The sequence below is a fragment of the Condylura cristata genome, unplaced genomic scaffold, assembly GCF_000260355.1.
Source record: "Condylura cristata isolate star-nosed mole 26May11 unplaced genomic scaffold, ConCri1.0 scaffold00020, whole genome shotgun sequence".
Classification (NCBI taxonomy): Eukaryota; Metazoa; Chordata; class Mammalia; order Eulipotyphla; family Talpidae; genus Condylura; species Condylura cristata.
In genome coordinates this window covers 27,669,859-27,682,149 of record NW_004567121.1, presented here as the reverse complement: position 1 = coordinate 27,682,149, position 12,291 = coordinate 27,669,859, and the positions used below count along the sequence as shown (strand labels likewise).

General features: G+C 44.6%; 1 protein-coding gene across 1 annotated transcript in view; it reads left to right on the top strand.

Moving 5' to 3' along the window:
* Positions 1 to 6,421: 6,421 nt before the first annotated feature.
* RAB10 (RAB10, member RAS oncogene family) overlaps positions 6,422 to 12,291 on the top strand; it is a 58,109-nt gene continuing 52,239 nt past the window's right edge. The window contains exon 1 of the mRNA XM_004686387.1: positions 6,422 to 7,294. Coding sequence (XP_004686444.1) covers positions 7,168 to 7,294 — 127 coding nt within the window. The 5' untranslated portion in view covers positions 6,422 to 7,167. The remainder of the gene's footprint in view (positions 7,295 to 12,291) is intronic.

Here is a 12,291-nt window from a genome sequence, read left to right as displayed (position 1 = left end):
CCACCTCTGCCTTAGCCTGTCCAGGGCCAGGAAACAAGCACAGTTTCTCCATCACATACTCGCTGCTCCATGTGGCTTCCTCAGGTCCTTCTTGTTCTCCATCCAGCTTCCTTCTTTTTTCTTCTCCCCTGATTCCCTCTTTTCTCTCTTTTTTCTTTGCTCAGCTCCACCCTCCTTCTGGGTGGGGCAGGGAACCTGGAACTTCCCCTTTTCCTGGGGACCCCCCTGTTACAATATGGCAAGGTGAGGTAAAGAAAACTGATGAGCACTTACTAAGTGCTGTACTTCTATGGAACCCTCACAGCAAAGCTACAAAGTAGGTACTTTAGCCTGACTTTGCTGATGGTAAGCGCTGAGGCTCAGACAGTGTAGTTACTAGCCCAAGGTTGCACACGGTGAGTGGCAGAGCCAGGATTGGAGCAGTCTGGCCCTAAGGCCTGAGGGAGGGGACAGGCTGCAGGAAGGTGACCTTGGTGACTTAGCAATGAGGTCTCTGGATCCTCCAGTGCCAGACTCAGTATGCACCAACACCTGGAGAACATGCATGACAATATAACTTCATGTCTAGACCAAGAAAAGTGTGGCATGTGGAAGAGCCCATCAATGTTTCTCCATAGAAACACCAACCAGGAATTTGGTCTCCATAGAGCCCTAGCTCTTCTGGGCTTGCACTGAGGGTGGGATCTTCCTTTACAGGAAAGGGGGCTATCCTTCTATTTTCTTTTGCTTTTCTCCTAAAGCAAATTTCAGAGTCACCCAGAGAAAGAAGAATTTCCTTGGCAGATGGGAGGACACGCTGGGGTGGGTCGCATTCCTCTATCCAGGGACAGGTTCTAGAGTCCTGTCCAGAGCAACAGCCTGGGGAGGGGCAACTTTAGCTCCCGTCACAGCTCACATTTCAGGCACAAGGTTGCTGCTCTGGACAACAAAGGCAATGACAGGGTGGGGACCCCAGGTAAGCAAGAGGGAGGAAGAAGCCACCCACTGAGAGGGATGCTCGGTCAGGGCAGAGCTGGGCTGCCCAACCGGTTCAGTCCAGCCAGGAAAGGACAAGTCAGATCTGGCTCAGCAAGGGGGTGGTTTGCTGGGCAGGGGTGTGGTGCTGACTCAGGGCCTGACAAGTCAGGTGACAGAGCAGGGACAGCTGTTGCCTGGGTGTTTTTAGAAAACTTGGACTGCCAGAGACTCACTCGTGGGCCGCTTCTGCATCTTCTCAGAAGCAGGCAGAGAAACCAGGGCATCTTCTTTACAAGCTCTCAGTGAGGAAACTGATAGCCGGCTCTACTCTGTTCATCCTTGCCAGAAAGAAGCCAGAAAATAGGAGCAGAAATTGGAGACCTCTGAATGCTTGGAAAATCACCATTCTTTTTGGGTACTTTGCCAGGATTCATTGTAGGGATTAAGACAGAGGTCCTGAAGTCGGGAGGGCCCTGGAAACAAAACCTGAGTATCATTTATCTGACTTTAGCCAAGTTTCTTAAAAGGAAACAAAACATTTTTAATTATGGAAAATCTCAAGTATATACAAATGAAACATAGTGGTGTAATGAATTTCCAGTTCTCTTATCCAGCTGGAACAATAACCACTGGTGGTCCGTCTTGTTTCATCTACCTACCACTCACCTCTCCACCCTCCAGTCCTTTTGCAGGAAATCCAAGGCATCATTTCAATGCATCCCTCTTAACTTCTTTTAACTCTAGTCTTCTTGTTTGAATATGGGATTACAGTAGTTCTTACCTCAAAGAATACTTGTGAGATCGTGAATACATGAGTAGTACAGGAAATCATCTTGTAACCACTTAGATTTTTCTAGGATGGCAAGTAATCAAACAAGCATATGACAGATTGATGAGTGAAAAAAAAAAGAAAGAAGAAATTGAATGAAGACAAGTGCCATATTCTGACAAAAGGTTCTGTATCTTGAGAAATAACTGGCTTTACCAACTAAGAGCAGCATAATTTCCTGATGAGGAGGATGGCCACGTGCCCATATTTGTGATAGCTAAAGACCCTACAGTAGAGTCTCATTAGCATGCTAACATGCATTCCCCTAGAAGATATAGGATGCTGAGACAGGTGACATATGAAGCATGTCCCAGTGCAGTCTGGCCCCAAACACACGAGGACACAGCTGCCCTGTACAATGCCCTAGTGAACTAGCCCTTTAAAACCTTTTCCTGCTCCCCTTGGGCAGCCAGCCTCCCTTGTGCTAGAACATGAGCCTCATAAAGCCTTGTCTTAATGCAATCTGCCCTGCCTCCCTGTTAAATTCTTTCACAAGGGGCCAGAAACTCCACAAAGATCCCAGGCTGTCACATTTAGGTGCAGCAGACTCAAGGTCCATGATAGATGTTTGGAATTCATCTGTGGAGTTGGTAGTGTGAAGTTTTTTATATGGTGGAGTACTCTGCTGCCTTCAGCCATTACATTTCTTTCTTTTGGTTTCACTATTCCTTTTGATAGACCATTAAATCTCTGTAACGCAGATCAGTTCTGATTCTTGCTTTTTCATTTTTTCTTCTGATCTATTCCTATTCTAGTGCAACTTCCTTTGGTACCATTTCTTACGGGATGGCTTGTTGCTTTGATCATGTAAACTCTTCTGCTTTCTCTTTCCTTAGAGTGGAGTTCATTGTTCTTATCTTATGAAAACACAGTAATAAGTTTGCAAAGTGCTTAGATGATATATAAAGAACATTTTCTTGCATTATCTCATGATTATGCAACCTCATAAAGTATTATAACCTCTTGATATATGAGAAAATAGGCTTAGTGAGGTTAAGTGAGTCATCCATTGGCACAGAGCTAGTCAGTCACAGACAGCAGCCTATATTATCTGACTCTGAATTTAGTGCACATTTCACTGTCTATATAAAAGTTGTTCTACTAGCCTTAACAATATTTCTTGTTCACAAAAACAAATTCTACAATGGATTCATTTATTTTCTAAAGTGAATCAAATATTGTTCTAAGGATATTTGGTCTACTAACTTTATAGTCACTTCTTTTAAAATTTTTGTTTAAAATTGGTATTGTTTTCAGGGGGGGAAATGTGAATCTCTTTCTTTTCATTTACTTTTTCCTTTAATAATGTGTTTTGATTTCGTGCTTCATCAAGGTGCTCTGAGTGATGACACAATAATCACAGTCCTAAAAGAGAGTCTATTCAACCAAGGTAGTATTCAACTGGAACATCCAAGGACTAAAGAAGTCTCATGGGGCAGCAGGTTTTTAAGAGAAGGGAGAGCTAAATCAGGATATGCAGACAGGGCAGAATTTGGTAGGCTAAGGTGATATAGGAAACATAGCCTCTGGGCTGTCCGTCAGTGTGGAAGATCTAACAAAGGCCTGCCTCAAAGAAGCCCTGGGAGTGTGGGTACATGAAATAGGCTAAGTCCCTGAGGCTGCAGGGGTAGGTTTTACAGCAAGGTGTTGAAGTGGCCCACAGAGGGAGGACTCTTATAAAAAACAGGCAAGAGCAAGGGGCAAAAGGGTGAAAGAAAAGAAATCAGGAGCAAAGACTGAAACATTTGCATGGGTAAAGATAATTTCCAGGCCAGCTCTTCTGAGGAAGGTCTTTCTATAAGCTGTACTGAAAGCTGAACCTGAAGACTGGAGCCATAAGCTGGTCAACTGTTTTGTTTTGTTAGAAAAATAAACAAATGCTACCTAAGGTATTAGTATAAACGCATACACATATGCCTATATTTTTTCTTGGTTTTGCAAATATTTGGACTAGATTCTTTATAGCGAAATTACAAAATAGTTGAAAACCTTAAGTTATTAGGAAGTTGGCATTTTATTTTTCTGAATTCCAATTTTTATCACTTTCCAACCTTGGGTTCACCCTTTAGTCTACATAGATACCCATGTTAGTCTTTTTTTTCTTGAAGATTTTCCATTCCTTCATCATGCCAGCTACCTTCAATGATGGGGATTGATGCCTCGGTTTCATTTCAGAAAAACTTTTAACTTTAATATGTAGTATTTAGCCACACATTAAGTACTGACTGAGCTTCCCATTTCTCACCTCTTTGCAAGATTGCCTCTGCCGAGGTTTTCTCCCTCCTCACTCATTCAGTGCTTATTCTGCCACTAACAGTGTATCCTCTGTCAAGTCTCTAACATCTCTGGGCCTCATCTGTAAATTATGTGCATGAGTTAAATTAGGATTTAAAAAATATAGCAGTTTTAAAATTCTGTCATCCTGACCAATCAAAATTTAACAACATGTATAATTAATTCCTAAGAATCCATGGAGAAAGGTTCTCATTGATAAAACTATTGGGAACAGCTGGGATAAAGGATGCAGTTTTTTTTTTAAGATTTATTTTTATCTATACTTACAAGAATTGGGGTGTAGGCCAGCAGTGGGATGAAGGTGTGAGAATTCACCAATGGATAGCAGAACAGGTGGGTCTACTGAGATATACTGCTGAGGGAAACAGTGGGGGACACAGGAGAGCTCTGTTGCTCTGTGTGGGTCAGCTCCCTGGCGGAGGATCAGACTCGAAGGATCTAACTCATGCAGCAGTGTCTGGATAGCATGATAGTGCTGAGGCCCAGAATGCAGTTTTTTTTTTTTTTTAAAGTTTCAATTTTAGCAGTCCACTACCCTCCACATTCATGTAGAATTACTCCCTCTATATTTCTAAATATTTATACAGGACAGGAGTATTTATACAAAGGAGTAAAACAAAAGGCATAGGGAGAAATCTGTATTTAGAAATCATAACATTTCTAAAATGCTTTATAGTGTCAGGAATTGAATTAATTAAACTTGTTTTAAAAGGAAGAATCAAGTTAACACTCAAGATTTTATTGAGGTGCTCCGCATTAGGACTTCTAATTAATGCCAAACTTGGGAACAATTTAGCAGCTCATTTTGTGATTTGAGTAACTGGCCTATTAGAATGTTGGTGTTTCTAACAAGACATTCTCAACTGGAGAAATAATGCTATAGTGATGCAGTGAAACAGGACAGGCCTATCCTCCTGCCTCATCAAATAATCATTCCTATCTGTTGCATTTAAAAAGTTTGTCTTCTTACATTCTAAGGAAAAGGAAGGGCATCCCTAAGAGAATAAAAAGGAAGTTAACATCTAGAGATGCTAACTATCAGGTGTTAACAAAGCAGGCTTGTGGTGCCTACCTGAAATCTCCCTATGCCTTTGTTTTACTCCTTTGTATAAATACTCCTGTCCTCTGCCAAAGGGCAGGATGGTGGTCTTTCAGTCTGCTGCCCTCCTCAGTTTGTTGACAAATTAAACCACTTTCCTTCTCCTCAAACTATAGCCTTTTATTGGCTGAGGGAGACTGCAACCACAACAGGTAACAACTGATGATAAAGTTTAAGTGACTAAGGGAAACAAACTAAAGAGAAGTATTAAAGAGGAATCGGCTAATGAAGCGTTACAGGTGGTTGGGAAGTGAATATAAGACAACTTTTTAAAGAATTGGAGACTGAAATATGATTGCCCTAAGTTATTATATACAAACGTGAGGTGTAAAAATGTAGTTTTCACTTTTTTTCTCAATCACTCCTTTTTTTCCACCTGTCCCAGGGCATGTCATCATACTCAACCAGCTTACCAGGTTCAACTACTCTGCATCATCTTGCTAGGTGTGCTTTGGAGCCATGAAACACCTTGGGAGTGGCAGGGGAGGAGAATGAATAAACTACAGAATCAAAAGAGAGAGAAAGGGGGTTATAAATAAAACTGGTGAAGATGCAGGAAGGGTGAATGGCATATGGCAGTAAAGTGCAAGGAAGAGGCAGCAGCGGATGGGTTGGCTTCGCTATCTTCACGTTTTGACACGGGTGGTTCGATTTTGGTGGCAGGGAGGGGCTGCCTCCTCAGGCTCTAGCGCCCGGCGGAACTCCAGAGCAGCAAAGGCCTGGAGCACGTCCCCCGCCCCGAGCTCTGCAATGAGACTCCCTTTTCGCGGGGAGGTTCTCCCAGCGTCCAGGTGATGCTCAACCTTTCTCCCCTCTTCCTGGAAGGCAGGTTACATCATCCCAATCTGAGCGGCGCAGCCAGTTTTTCCATGACAAATCTCTGCTCTCTCCAAAGCCAATCTTGCTCCTTAAATGAACCGGAATGGAGCTCTAATGCTTCCCCTGTCACGGCTAGCCACGAGGAGGACACCCCAAACGCGCCTCATTTTAGCGAAGAGGCTGTTACATGACTCAGGGCGCTAGCCTTTCTCCTGCTCACGCGCCTTCAGTTACACAAACAGGCTGCCACCCAAGTCCGCCTGTGCGCCAAGACCCCCACAACCATCACAGTTCGCAGCACCTCCGGCGCAGCCCACAGGGGAAACCCGGGGAGGTAAGAGAGCGGGGCGGGCGCCCAGGGGCTACTCCAGCGTGCCGCGCCTGCGCAGTCACCAAGCAGCGCCTCCCCGCGGGGCGGGCGCGTAACGCCGCGCACCCTATCGGGCGGCCACAGGGAGCGCGCCCGCGGCCTCGCCCTCTCTCGCCCCACCCCTCTCCCGTCTCCGCTGGCCTCAGAGAGAGGCTTGGAGACCCAAAACTCGGCTCCGGGTCTCCGCCGGCCCCACTCCCACTAGCGCGCGTGCGCAGAGGCGGACCGCAGGGCGAGGGCGAGAGGGAAGGGCGGGCGTACGTCCTTGCGTGCGTCTCAGGCAGCGAGCGCGCACGCCGGCGTGAGAGGGCACGGGGAAAAGGTGGCTCTGGCCGGGGCGTCTCGACTTCCTGTGGATATGTAGCTGAGCTCGTCGGCTCGGGGTTCTCTTTCGCTCCCTTCGCCGCGTCCTCGCGCGGAGTTTCTGCTCGGGAAAGAGACTGTCCTCAGCCCGCCGCGCTCCCTCGACGGCAGAGCTGCCTCGCTCGCCCGTGGGAGCGTCCCGGCCGAGCAGCCCTGAAGGGGGAGGGGAGGCCATTTTGTCCCGACCGACTCCCCGGAACCGGGCGGAGCGGCTGGGAGAGGCTGCGGTCGTCACCCTCGGAGAGGCACGGCCGCCGCCACCGTCGGGGCTTCCTCGACGAGGCCGTTCGTAGGTCGCCCGCGCCCTCTCGAGCCCTCATCTTTCCCACGCTTCCCGGTCCTCGGCCTGAGAACGCCCGGGTGAGGAGTTGGCCGTAGTGAGAGGGGCCGATCCCTTGGGACCGCCGGCGGCGAGAGCCCGAGCCGCTCCTCCCAATGGCGAAGAAGACGTACGACCTGCTTTTCAAGCTGCTCCTGATCGGGGACTCGGGAGTGGGGAAGACCTGCGTCCTTTTTCGTTTTTCGGATGATGCCTTCAATACCACCTTTATTTCCACCATAGGTAAGGCTGGTGGGAGGATGGAGTGTGATCCCTGCAGCCGCAGACCGTTTCTTGTACTCCAGACATCTTGCTTTCCGTAATCTACGCCTTTGTTTCTGTAATTCCCCTTCCCAGCGACAGACCCAGGTTACTGTTTGAATCAGCGTCGGGCTGACTGGGGCGGGGTCTTCCCTTGCTTTCCATCCGGCCTTTCGCTTCCGCGGCTCCCACTCTGCTCTGTGCCTGCTGTTAGAAAAGGTGCAGCTTAACAACGTTCCAGAATCCTTTTTTGTAAGGGACTACACTGGCTTTTTCCCATGTTTGTGTGGCGACACTAGATGTATGGTCTTTCTAAGGGGTTGGTTTTAGTGTTTGGGAGGGAGGCAATAGTAGACATTCGCTAAAGGCCCGAATTTATACTTCCTAGCAAAGAGGAGGTCACATATGGTCATAAGTTAGCGTAAACGTGAGGGTTCGGGTGAGGAATCATTACGGCAGATGAGAGGGGCAAAGTGAGTTGCCCCGCGTTGACTAATGCCTTGATGTGTCAAACAATCGGAGGCGCTCTTTGGGGCTGGGACGCAGGCGTGCTTCCCTCCGAGCTTTTGCAAGACAGCAACAGAAGCTGTAATCTACGGGAGATAATCAGCCTCTGCCCGCAAATCCTAGAGACTGGGAAGTGGTCCTTTGTTTTACTTTATGCTAGAATTTACCGGAAAGTATTTGGCCGGTCACGGTAGCCCCGGGATTTCTAATGCACCTTCGCCTCGTGTTTTCTGAATAGCGTAGGAGGTAAGCCCTTTAGGTTGACCTTTTTTAATCGGTGAGGAAGGCTCTCAGAAAGTCCCTTTTGATGAGAGATTTTGGTGGCATGGACATTAATTAATTATTACAGTAACAATGTAATTATTAGAGTAACTCCAAAAATGGAGTTACTCTAATAATTACTACATTGTTACTGTAATAATTTTCTCGAATGTCATAGGTTTCTCTTCACCTGATAACTTTAATGAAACCTAGAGCTTTTTCTCTGCCTGTGGCTTAACACTTCCTACCATTAATTTTACTTTTAGTATTCCACTTTTAGTGTAGCTGGGTAGATGAAGTGATTAGATAGTTAAGCAAATATTTACAGAGCACCTGAAAGTGAGGCACAGTTTTAGGCACTGGGAATAACGGGTGAACGTACCAGAGGCCCTTGAAGAGAAATCTAGTGAGGACAGTCGCCTTAAAGAGTATAGAAAGTGCCACCATAGGGGGACGCATAGGGAGGAGGCGTTACTAGCCCTAGTAATGAAAAGTTATAGTAGGCTTGCATGGAGGTGGAGTCTAAAATGAAGCCTAAGTGACAGCTAGGAATTAGAGCAAAGTGGGATGGTGCCTTTGTGGAGAAGGAACCTTAGAAGGAACCTGTAGTAATAATCCAGGATTTATTCTTGTGGTTAACTTTAACCTACCTTTGAGGGAAATAGAGGGGGTGGAGAGTAGGAAATAAAGTGCTAATAACTCCAGTCTATCGCAGTCTTTTTGTAATGAGTACACACCCACAGTGAAAACGCAGTCCTGTAAGATACTGGCATGGTCAGTTCCTTTGGTTGGGCGTTGTATCGAGGTCAAAAATCAAGCCTGCTGGGTTGGACTCCTGGTTCAGCAGTGTACTAGTTGTGGTACTTTGGCGAGTCACTTACCCTCTCTGCTACAGCTTTGTCTTCAGTGTTCATAGTACCAGCCACATAGGGTAGTGGTGTCTGAGTAAAGCTCTTAGCCTGGTGCCGGGTGCTCCGTGCTGGTCAGCTATATATAGACTGTGTGACCCTTCTGCTGTTGACGTGTGGCAGAGCAAGTTACTTTATGGGTTGAATGCCCTGCACACAGTGCTCTGCTAAGTAATTTTTCACTTTAATTTCTGAAACTTTCATGTTTTGATACCAAAATGTTTTCATATTTGGACAGTGTAAGCTAGAAAATTAGTATGTATGTATAAAATCCCTAGTACAGCTCCAACACATTGCATGTCTTAATTTTCTGTGTGTAGATTTAGAAGTGTACTGTTTTCTTAAACCACTGCTGTCAAAAAAGATATGTGAGCCACATAATTTTTTAGTAGTCCTATTAAAAATACTAAAAGAATTTAATAGTATTTTAACTCATATCCAAAATATTTTATTATGTAATTGAGATTAAATTTTTAAAAGAAGGGTTTATTGAAGATTTTTTTATATTCTCTTTCTCTCATACACGTTACCTGATTTATTTATTTTTAAAGATTTATCAGTGCACATAGGAACTGGGGTGTAGGCCAGAGGTGTGGGGGAAGAGAGGATTTACCCTAGACAGGGGAGAACAAAACAGACAGATTTACTGAAATAACTGCTGAGGGGATCAGTGGGCAGGATAGGAGATGTCAGCCATGCCATGTGTGTCATCTCCCTCACTGGGGATGGAACTGGTGCTGCTGTGGCTGTGAATATCTTCATAGTGCTGTGCTTTATTTAACATATCCTTGCCTGACCAGGGAGGGTCCTGTTTTAACTGATTTAAATTTAGATGCATTTGGGTATCCTGGTCGCACACGTGTTAAAGTCTCAGTGCAGTCAAGCTATTGTTGGCCACTGCGCCATGAGTTCAGTTCCTGCCCAGGGAGCTGACTGACATGGCACAGCAGACCTCTGCTGTCTTGACAACTGCTGCCCTCAGCAGTACATTTCAGTAGGTATATCTTTTCTGCTCCCCACTCTGTCTCTGGTGGATACTCTCACCCAACCTCCGCCCTCTGGCCTACACCCCAGTTCTTGTATGCATAAGTAAATAAAAATAAATCTTTAAAAAAAGAAACAGGCGGCCCTCCCTGGTGGCGCAGCGGGTTAAAGCACTGCACTAAGAAGCTGAAACCACTTCCGCATGAGTTCGATTCCCGCCTGCCCTGGAGGTGACCACATGGCGTGGCAGACCTCTCCTGACCTGCCCGCTGCTCCCCTCAGCACTGTACTTCATCGATCTGCCTGTTCTGCTCCCCACTCTGTCTCTGGTGAAGTCTTTCGCCACCCCTGAGTCTCTGGCCTATATCCTAGTTCTGTATGCACAAATAAATAAATCTTTAAAAAAAAAAAAAAAAGAAACAGGCATTTAAAGTGCTTGTAGTCAGATATGTCTAGAGTACCTACAGTATAGGACAGTGAATTGTGGAATAGAGAATGGTGAGGGTTGCATGATGATAAATATTTAATGCCACACTTTAAATGATACACTTAAAAATGGCTAAAATGCACCAAAAATACTCTGATTCCACTTATGTGTTATCATACTCATTAGAAACAGAAAGTACAATGGTAGAGGATAGAATGATCGTTCCCCAGGGTTAGGAAAGGTGGTAGGCTAGTAATTTGGGAGTTGTTTAATTGATAGTCTCAGTTTTGTGAGATGAAAAAGTTTGGAGATGTTACATAACAATGTGAATATCCTTAACTAAAAATGGTTAAGGTAGTAAATTTTGTTGTTTTTTTTCCCCATAGTTGAGAAAAACGGTTTAAATGGCCAGTTTTATGTGTATCATACTATAATTTTCCTCTTACACCCTCAACAAACAAAACCAAGTAGACAAACCTATCAACCCTTGATAAAGCTCTTTAAAAGCTTTTGATCACAGACTTACCCTCAGTGTACAGTGTGATAGATATTGTAACCATTGGCCATTGAGTCAATAGTATCATTTCTGGTGCCTTTCCCATGCTTTCAGATATTGAAGGCATGCTAGTCCTTTTGTCCTGTGTCTCTACAATAGATCTCCTTGGAATGTTAGTATCATGAAACCTTACAAGAAACTTTAAAATCAGTAAAGATGAGATGAAATAGTGATAGTATGTTGAGAAGAATCCAACTGCTGATGGAACACTTGTTTCCAGTGTGACCCAAAAACAGGGCATCCAAGGTTGTAAAGCACTAGAAAAAGGAAAAATAGTATTCTGTCGCTCCAAAGAGTACAAAGTGTCAAAATTAGAACAGAGGACAGTGTTGATTGTTGCCTTCATATCAATAGTGATGCTTGTGCAGTCCTTTTTTTTTCTTTTGGGGTAGCTAGTTTTCAGCACTGTACATTTCTCACCACACCCACTACTGTATGCAGACTTCTTAAAATTGAAATCTGTATTCAGGCAATATCATATGCAGTTTTAAAAAATAATGCAGAGGGGAGCTCTCCCTGTTGGTTGCAGTGGCTTAAAGCACAGCACTACGAAGCTAACCACAGCCACTGCAGCATGAGTTCAGTCCCCAGCCAGGGAGGTGGCCCACATGGCACAGCAGACTTCTGTCTGGGACGCTTCCCATTCTGTCTCTGGTGAATCCTCTCACTGCCCCTGCACCTGGCCTATACCCCAGTTCTGTATGCATACATAAATCTTAAGAAAAAAAAAAAAGATAACACAGAGGGATCTTTTGTACACTCATCCAATGGTTGTGTCTCCCAATGGTGACATTTGTAAAACTAGCTTAATAGGCCCAAATATCAGCTTTGGTTCAGTACAAAAAACTTAACCAATTTCTTTAGTTTTTACTTGTACTTGGTGTATGTCGGTGTGTATGCATACTTGTGCATACATGTCCTTGTGTTAAATTCTCTACACAAATTTTGTTATTTGTATAGGTTCATGTAGCCTCCACTGCAGTCAAGATACTGAATCTGTTCTAAGGGACAGTGACCTGATGTATGTTTTTAGTTAATAACTCCTGGATGAACCACTTTCCATATCTCCACTTTTCCATTTATAACATTTTGTCTTTTCACAAATTTTGCATAAATGGAATCTTACAGGGTGTAACTTTTTGAAATGTACTTTAATCCATTTAACATAATTCCCTGAAGAGTGATCCAAGTTGCCTGCATCAACAGTTCTTTTTTTTTTTTGGTTATGAAGTGCTACATCGACATCACATTTTTTTTTTGAGGCTTTCTTTCTTTCTTTCTTTCTTTCTTTCTTTCTTTCTTTCTTTCTTTCTTTCTTTCTTTCTTTCTTTCTTTC